At 33.1% G+C, this 9,687-nt stretch overlaps 1 protein-coding gene across 3 annotated transcripts; it reads right to left on the bottom strand.

Moving 5' to 3' along the window:
• Positions 1-1,359: 1,359 nt before the first annotated feature.
• On the bottom strand, positions 1,360-8,919 carry LOC126669183 (K(+) efflux antiporter 4). Of its 3 annotated transcripts, none has more exons than XM_050362580.2 (20): positions 8,462-8,919; positions 8,264-8,307; positions 7,716-7,774; positions 7,495-7,576; positions 7,290-7,351; positions 7,126-7,201; positions 6,965-7,039; positions 6,591-6,662; positions 6,413-6,496; positions 5,927-5,995; positions 4,428-4,505; positions 4,181-4,269; positions 3,887-3,983; positions 3,762-3,815; positions 3,462-3,557; positions 3,124-3,312; positions 2,943-3,020; positions 2,527-2,571; positions 2,057-2,146; positions 1,360-1,745 (listed from the first exon to the last, which is right to left on the bottom strand). In XM_050362580.2, exons 1-20 carry the CDS (start codon positions 8,682-8,684, stop codon positions 1,716-1,718), a joined length of 1,692 nt encoding a protein of 563 aa, XP_050218537.1. In that variant the 5' UTR covers positions 8,685-8,919; the 3' UTR covers positions 1,360-1,715. The 3 variants fall into 3 exon arrangements, with proteins under 3 accessions (XP_050218537.1, XP_050218534.1, XP_050218536.1); XM_050362577.2 differs by having other exon boundaries at positions 1,360-1,898; positions 8,462-8,918; XM_050362579.2 differs by having other exon boundaries at positions 1,360-1,898; positions 7,495-7,573; positions 8,462-8,918.
• Positions 8,920-9,687: the final 768 nt, after the last annotated feature.

Raw genomic sequence — 9,687 nt, 5'->3', positions numbered from 1 at the left:
AGAACATCTAATGCAATTTTTATATGTTTATAGTAAATAATACATGCAACAAATTAAGTTAAATAAGTAGTTAGAGTAGAAGGGCCAAAATATTTGGATAAAATAAAAATAAATACAATAAATGTCAAAGAAAAAAAAATAGAATTTTCTGGACTAAATAATTATACTGCAAATATATACAAATTGCATTCTATTGTTGATTTCTTTGTCTCTTCTTTTGTCTAGACATGAATTTATATCAGTTGTCACAATAATTAAGATAAACTTTTAAGTTAAAGTGACATTTCACCCAACTAGTATGTCTTATTTGCAATTTGTTGCTGTCAGTGAGGTGTCAATATGTAATTTTGTATTCTATCACATATGTGACTTGTGGATGATATAATTTTGTTCCTTTATTTTCAAACTTGGGCATATTTACCAAATATTTATCTTTTGTTTTCATTCCCATTTGAATAGAGGGAATAGGAAATAGAAATTCTTCAATTTGTTTCTGAAATCAATCCACACAGATGGGGATTCTCACATAAATCCTACATTAAATATCAAGTGATTTTACGGAATTCTAATATAGGAAAAGAAATACCCGTAATAATAATTGGCTTAATAAAAATCACAAACTTTAGTGTATTTTGCAAATTTAACATGAACTTTCAATTTTGGCAAATTAGGCCACCAACTTCAATTTTTGCAAATTTAGAAACCGGAAAATTTTACTTCAGAAAATTTTTATATGGACACCAAAACAATATTTATTTCAATATGCACATCAACATTTATCTGTCTACAACTTGCTCGATGTCTAAAATTTTATAAAAAATGATAGTTCAAGTATTAATTTATCAAAATTGAAAGTTTGTGCTATTACACGTCCATAAGAATTTGTTCTTCAGTTGAATTGAATATTGAAATCAAAAGAGGATGGAGTAAGTCAAATGCTGAAACTATCACTCAATGTTTTGAAACTAAAACCGGTAACCAAACCGTTGTAACTATTAGTTCACAGTTAACACCGGAACAATTTGAAATGGGCTAATTTTTCCAATTCTAAAATCTTCCAGGCCATCTAGCAGTTGATCAAACAATTGAGCCGAACACCCACTGCGACTAAAAAATGAATACTGATCACTGTTATCTTCTTCATTATATATCCAACCATAGAATATGGAAATGGATTACCACAACGGGGTGGTTTTCTTCAGTTTCTCGAACTGCGTTATTAAACGGTTATGATTACCGCGCTTCATTTTGATCTCCATGCAAAATAGTACATACTTATTTGGCAAAAGAGAAAACGCGGCAACTTGTCTATTTACAGAGACTTGCGAGCTAGAACTAAATTACACTAGACGGAGAGTATTATTATCAAATGAACACATTCTATGACTAAAATATTGAGACTATCGTGCTTCTGTGGTTTGCTATGATTACATTAAGGCCAACTTGCATATTCGAAGGTACAGATGACTCCCTAGGGTTTGGACTAAGACGGTCAATTGTTTGTTAGAGAAAATATAAGCAAGAAATGAATTACATTACAAAATGGACATTATGTTACAGAATATATGCCAACTTTGGAGGTTTGGGAGATGACCTGAATCAAAAATTTGAAGTATGTCGGCATATGAATGGATCGTATCAACTCATTTCTTCATCTCAACTGGTATGATGGTTCCCCCGCTGGTCAGTGTCTATCGGAAAGTAGGCAACATGAATCAGTCGACCCCCTTTGATCTCTTACGTACCTGTACCCCCCAGAGTATAAGAAGCCCATCAGGTAAATGCTGAAATTTGCATGATTCATGTTTTAGTTAATATCATGAATCATGAGAGCCTTGGACCATCAAAGTTATGCGCTTAGCACTGTCTGCGCGTAGCGTATCTCCTTTATATCCAATCTGGGATGAGAAATCAATATTCAAAAGAAAAAAAAACACCTCAAAACACTTGTTCTATCTCGAATTCAATAAAACTTTAAACCATGCACCATCTTCCTAGCCTGTATTAGATAAATATCTCTACATGCATACACCTATGACTGAAAGCGGATAATTACCTCAATAGGACTATCAGGTGGAAACCAACGCAATAGTACGCCGAGATGTATGACAGCAGGAATCAACTTGAAAAGCAATGGCGTAGTTACCTGTACCATTATTAACAAACATTAAGCAATACGGTAGGCGTGATTTACTAACTTGAGAATGCACAAATATACAGGCTCGCAGGTAGCAGAAAAATATAAGTGTAAATCTATTGATGCATCTTTTTAATCTAATGCATATTCAGTAAATTTAACAATAATGACTTTCAAGGAATATTGCTCATACAATTAGATTATACATAATTGCATCCAAAATAGCATGTGGTCAAAATAATGCAACTACTAACTACTATATTCCTCTCCAATTACCCACCAACCTCATCTGCAACTAAAGCAGATATCGAAGAACACAAGAACTGTTAAGTAATTCGTATATCGACAACAGTTCCAGACTAAAATCATGTAACATAGCACCCACTTACCAAACTCAGAGCTGTTGTACCAAGAAGCAGGAGATACATTTTTCCCTGCGAAAGCAGACAGAAATTTCAGCCGCAATTGTTAGAAAAGAAAAGGACACTAGAGAGGGTTCCATTATTTCTGAGTTAAGCATATATTATGAGGCTAGAGAAAGTGAGTTCCAACACATCTAAGATACGAGTATGTACAACATAATCCTAAAATTTGATACACTTATACCCTCACACCAAAAACAGTTTGATTAATATCTCAAAAATAGATTCTGAAAGCACAAGCGACTAGGAATTTTTCGACAAAATGATTCTTGGCACAATATATAGATATAAAAATGAAAACATACATCAGCAAAAAAATTATTAATATTATGGCTATTAGAGTATATGGTGAAAATGTCATGCCTGCAATTGGAAGTACTAACCTCGACTAAATGAACATTAGAAGCACGACTTAGAAGAACAAAAGCAAATTCCCCAATTTGTGCCAAAGATAATCCAACCTGCAGAAATGAAAAAACCAAAGGCCCTTCCGTTAAACAATGCAGAAAAGTAAAAAAATAAAAAATAAAGATCGCAACATGATAATTTTTCCTTAATTCTTACAAGAAGAGAGCTTTTATTGTTGTATCCAAATCCCTTGACAACAGTTGCAATCACAATAGTTTTTATGACAATCACCAATAATACAGCTGCGAGTAATATATCAACATGAGTCCACAGGAAGTGAACATGTATTAGCATCCCAATGCTGGCTAGAAAGAGAGCAGCAAAAAAGTTGCGAATGGGTTCAACCTATAAGAAAATTAGTTCCAAATGAGAGCAAACATGTTTGTGAGGGCAAAGATAACCAGTAATAAAAAGAAAAGATAAGCGGCAGCAGAACATAACGAAGAGGTTGAAAATAACTGGAATTTTAGAAACAAAATACATGAAAGACCTACTTGTTCAAGTGTATGTTGGCCAAGATCAGTTGTTGCTATCATAACACCCGCAGCAAAGGATCCCAATTCAAGGCTCAGACCCAGCTTATCACTACACTGAAATCCAGAATCAATTTTTCAAGTGCATGACCTCATGCATAAATGAGCACATTGTGGTGAAAGCAAGCAAGAGTATTGATAGATAAAAATATAAAAGAAACGTTAAAAAGAATAAATTTGCTTTAACATTTCTACAAGTAAAATAGATTCCATTCAAGGCTGTCAGTAACAACAAAAGAAGCATGAGGAAATGAGGCTCACCCATGCCACAAGTAAGCAGAATGCCACTGATGCCAATTGATAAAGTTCATTAGTCTGCACAAACAGGAGTTGATTTAGAAATTTTCCACCATGAAATATTATTAAAGCAAATGAATTAGTTTCACCTGGGATGATAAGCTTATCATTAGCTTTAGAAACCATGGTACACAAGTACGGGAAAGGATCGTCAAGATAGACAAAAATGTTACTAGCAGCACCAACCTGAAAACAGAAGAACATGAACAACTGAACTGACAAAGGTAAATTTGTCCAAAGACATACTCAGTTTAGGTCTACTAAAACTAAAAACCAAAACATATGATATCATACAGAAATCAATAGGAGGCAAAATTGTTCTTTATGCAGTGAAAATTGCTGAGCTTAACGCATAACCAGATTTAAGTTGTTCATAATCTTACGATTTAGTCATGGATACAACTCCTTGAAGAACGCCAGAATTTCCGCCAAGAACAGGAAGCAAAGCAAATAGCAAACCGACTGCACAATCCTGTAAGGCATAGAACTCAAAACTAAATAGTGAACGCTAACCAAAAATATGTCATGTGCAAAGCTATTGTTTTAAGTCTTCTAGATTCTTCATATATGCCAGCAGCAATGCAGCACTTTTTAACACAAATTTGATGAGCAATATAAAAAAAATGATACCTGCAGGATAAGGATCCCAACAGTGACCTGACCATGAAGAGCATTAATACTATTCTTCTCCATCAAAAATTTCAAAACCTGTAAACAAAGACGAGTTAATGAGAATTATCTACAATGGAAGTAATGTTTGGATAGCAACTGTATTAATTAAAAAAGGGAAAAGGGTCATTTATACCCTTATGGTTTGTCTACAAGATCAAATGAGCCCTTAATATCCGAAAAGGTTCAAATGTGCCCCTAACGTCTTACAAAGTGAACAATCAGGCCCCTATTTTGACTTATATATGAGACGTTGGGGGTCTGGTTGTCAACATCGGAGGGCCTGAATGTTCACTTTTTAAGACGTTAGGGGTATATTTGAACCTTTCTAGGCATTAAGGGGTGACTTGATCATTGAGTCGAACCATAAGGGCATAAATGATCCTTTTCCCATTAAAAAATGATTAAATTTCAAATAAATAAGAACCAGTACTTAACTGTAAAGGATGACTAGTACAACCTACACTGAGTTCGAGAGACAGCTAAGTTGAAATTAGGACATACAGTTTAATTTCCGTATTTCCAGAACTCTCAAAATTTTGGTACAAATAACCCAGAAAGAGACGAGAACAATGTTTAGATTAAAAATCCACCAATCTTGAAGGCCTATACCCTCCATTTAACACATTCTATCTCTTACAAGGATTATACAGAAAAAGAAAGAACATATTGTTACACTTGATGAGAATGGGATTAATATTAACAATAATTACTATAATTCCTCTGAATTTAGGTCAAAATTACAGTTGTCCCTCTATATTTAAAAAAACACTATTTTCCCTTTGATATTTAAAATGTCGAGAGAAAACAATAATTTTGACCTAAACTTGTCGAGAGAGTGGTAGCATCCCTTAATAAATACAAACAAAATGACAAATAAAAGGAAGGGATAATGTCAAAAAAATTCACGAACTTTACATGTTTTTTCATTTTAATCACGCAATTTAAATTTTGTCATTTTCATACATGAACTATCACTTTTTCCCAAATTCATACACGGTGATGAGGTGTCATGACTCCATTGGTGTAATTTGCTGAGGTGGAGGTCATTTTACACCAATGAATGAGTGTCACCTCAGCGCCGTGTATGAATTTGGGAAAAAGTGATAGTTCGTGTATGAAAATAACAAAATTTAAACTGCGTGATTAAAATGAAAAAATATATAAAGTTCGTGAATTTTTTTGACATTAACCCTAAAAGGAACATGGGGAAAGTTTGACTATAAAATAAAATAATTTCATTTTAGAATCGATTAGAATCGCTATATAATCTATATATATTTTCTCTATATAACTATAGAATAGAATAATCTATATTAGACAATTAAAAGAGAACAACCTTCATGAAATGGTATATAGACTAGAAACTAGATAAACTCTGGTGAAATTTAGTCTGCAAAACATACAATAAGAAGTCGAAAGAAAAAAGATAAAAAAAACTTCTAAGATTGGAGTTTTACCACTGCAGTAGATGACATAGACAGGAAAGCACCAACAAAAACTCCCTCTGAAGGTTTACCACCACAAAACTGTTAACAGATGCAGCTATATTATAAACATCAAAATCTTGTAGATGAATCCAATCAAAAAAATATATAAATTGCAAAGAGTCGTATATTTTTTGAACTCATTGTCATATAAACAAAATTGATCTTTTGACAATTCTAATACATCACAAATAAATAAGACAAATCACTTTTCATTATTAGTGTTATAATGCTTTCTAAATGAAGGAAAAACACCTCTATCTTTATAAATTTTAATGAACATAGATCTCAGAAATTCCTACCAATGGGAACTTATAAAAAATTCTCTTTTTTTTCGCATGAGATGGGCTTTAAGTAGAGACTTTAAGTGACCGAGTACAAGTAAAAATGACCTTCATGACAATATAAAAAAATCCAAATAATAAAACATAAATAATTTACAGAAAAATGCTAACATACCAAAACTATTATTCCACACATGCACATAAACAGAAAAATCTGAAGAAGGCCACCTAGAACAGCAACTGCTCGAACAACACGAAGCTGCAACACCAAAAAATGAAGTATTAAAAAGATTAAATCTGTTAATTTTACACATCATTAAGAAATAGAGGCAGGAAAGAAAATACAAGCAAACCTTCGTTATAGAGAACTCAAGGCCCAATGCAAAAAGAAGAAAAATCACACCGAATTGAGCCACTGTCTCAACCTGAATGCTTATCAAAATCAGAAAATTAATAGGCGTACTTAAAAATCAAATATTATATATCGCATTAAACTAAACTAACCACATGCTACAAAAGCCAACCAAGCACCCAGATGCCACATGGACATCTCTAGCCTAAAACGTAAATTTATAGAAGACAGAAAAAACATGGAAAGAAAAACAAATCGAAACATCCATGATTTCATGTAGTGAAATTTTTATTCCCAAATAAACTACTCATTACTGAAAGGAAACAAGAGATGTTTGTTTGTAAATCAACATAGAGATATGTAAATAAACCATACTTGCACCATTTCACTGACGCAGCTTAGGCCCCCAGGCCCAATAATTGATCCTGCTAACAGATATCCAGTAATAACCTGTGTAATTCAAGATGAATGAAAGTAAGTTAAATCCACAAAACAGCAGATCATCATTAAGAAATAATTGGAGTGGTGAAAAAAACCGGTTGTCCAGCACAAGCAAAAGCGATGCCACCACAAGTTGCAGAGACAATGACAACTACCAGATCTGATATCAACCTGTAAATAAGAATTAGTAAGATGAGTCAACAATATCCTATAAGTTGGCATCTAATGGAATAACAAGAATGATGAAATTGGAGCTAACCTTAAATCTAGTGCCAACAAAGGGTATTTGGATTTTGGATTTGATATGATAAAGACATTGTCCTGAGGGTAAGATTTTCAATATAGATCATAAGTTTCATCAGCTTAATAAACTTTTCTAGGACGTGGTAATTGAATGCAACACTAGTTAACACCAACAGAAGGAGAATATAAAGAAAGTTTCAATTGGTTTGGATCGGGCTAACCTTGCTATCAATTAACGTGGGTGTATCCTCTGCTCGATTCTCATTCTCCAAATTGAAAACATTATGAAACTGAAAAGACCTACTGTAAACAAAATGGATCAGAATTTCTGGAAGTTGAAGAGGCAAAGCCAAATTTATGCAACACAATTCAACAAAATACTTCTGTCAGCAGAATTGAAAAGAATAACAATCTCAACATTGCTAAACATAGAAGAACATACTTCTCCTCCTTGGTCTCATTTTTCTTCTGTGTAAATCTAGCAACAGTTTCCAACACCGCCTGATAAAAATCCAAAATGTCACATTCAGCGCCCATATAAGACCATGATGTTCATGGAATGCTTTAAGCAGTGGAAAAGAAAATAATCTTATAAACAAACATTTCCAATATAACAATCAAATCACCAGCCTTAGCTGTAGTAGATTTTGTTTTCTCCTTTAGCTAAATGATCATCAGCTTAATGATATGAGAAAACACATCAGTTTTGCTTCCCTCAATGATTGACATGAACTATTTCAGTAATTAAATGAAAATATAAGTTTTACGTGCACCTAAATATGTATCTTTTACTTTGAGCATCGAAGTACTCCGTAGTCCGTACACATTTCTGATAATGAATGCCACTTTTGACCTATTAACGACTCACAATACCGAATATACATTCAAAACATTCACAGAAAATACTAAATTCATAACTAAAACTACAAGTAGCACAAGACGCTTAAAGAGAATAAAAAGTAAGGCAACTATAAACACAATGTCACCAACCTGGTTTCCAGCTACACTGTTATTGAAGCTACCAGGATCAGGGGCTGCAAATCACCACAATTATTAAGTATAAAAAAGACGTTCATAAATTCGGAAATTAAACAAAAAAAATTGATTAATAGCTTAAGTACCAAAAATAACTTCTAAAGAACAAGTAAAGTAATAAGAAATATACGAAGTTTAGATCTAAGTACGAACATTCATTCTGATCAGTCTCATTAAACTCCTTCTCTAGAGCACGATCAATGATATCAGCAAAGCTATCTTCCTTGGATCCCGAAGAAGAATCAATCGTTCTATTCGACTCAGTTGCTGTTGCATTTATATCAACCACCGCCGAGTCCGACTCATTAACCGACTCGGCAACCGCAAGAGAAAGAATCAGAGCAGATATCAAAATCAGAGCTAAACCTAATCTCATTGCAGAGACGCATAAAAATGAATAGTGCGTCGTAGTAGCGAATGAGAAGCTAATCAATTAAAACGGCGACGGTTTATTAGATTTGGCGTCACCGGAGCGGTTTCTAATTCCTCTGAGAGAGAGGGAAAAGCTTAGCTTAGAAATGTAGGATTCATTTTCGTAAATGTGAAAAAGTACGATACGGTCCCTGACGGTGGTGTTGATGGCAGGTTTGCATCACGTGTGTTGCGGCTTACTGAATTTTATACGTATCTGTGTCTGATTGTTTCATCGTGACCGTTGATTTTGTAAGCGGGGATTTGACAGGTGACGGTGAGAGAGAGAGTGAGATTGTTTGTTGGGTTGGTTACTTTGACGTTTTGCCACGTAAGCGATCTGGTGGGACCAATATAGAATGTGGCCATTTTTAGTTTTTTTGTGTGTGACCTGCTGACCTGGAGAGAGGATGGACTAGCGTCAAACCTTGTTTTCGTTCGTTTCCGTTTTCTACTCCAGTTGAACTGTAAATCCGAATACTTGTGAAGTTTTAGTAAATGATTATTTAAATTAAAATATTACACTTAAATTTTGTTGAATATGCTTTTTCATATTTGGTTATTTTTAAAAATATTACTCCATCAAAAATATTTTTCTATTTTTTTATCTCAAATATTTGTACATATTTATAATAAATCACTATCTTTAAAATTATTTTTTCTATGTTATTCTTATTTAAAGGAGATTTTTAGAAAACTACCTAAAAAGTATTAAATTTAATCACAAATTGGAAATTTTTAGTCATATCTCAACACATCACGGTCTTTACGTTTTTACATTTTCAAATGGTTTTCTAAAAAACACAATTTAAAATTGTTTTAGAAAAAAAATTCTTAGACAGTTTTAAAAAGTTTCAAGGTTTTTAAAAATACATTTTAAAACCATTTATAAATGGAGTAAAATATGGTTAAAAAAGGAGGGAAAAGCAAATCTTTAGATCCGGACATAATAAGAAAATTAAGATAAA

Source organism: Mercurialis annua, linkage group LG2 (genome assembly GCF_937616625.2).
Source record: "Mercurialis annua linkage group LG2, ddMerAnnu1.2, whole genome shotgun sequence".
Classification (NCBI taxonomy): Eukaryota; Viridiplantae; Streptophyta; class Magnoliopsida; order Malpighiales; family Euphorbiaceae; genus Mercurialis; species Mercurialis annua.
This window is presented reverse-complemented; position numbering and strand designations above follow the sequence as displayed.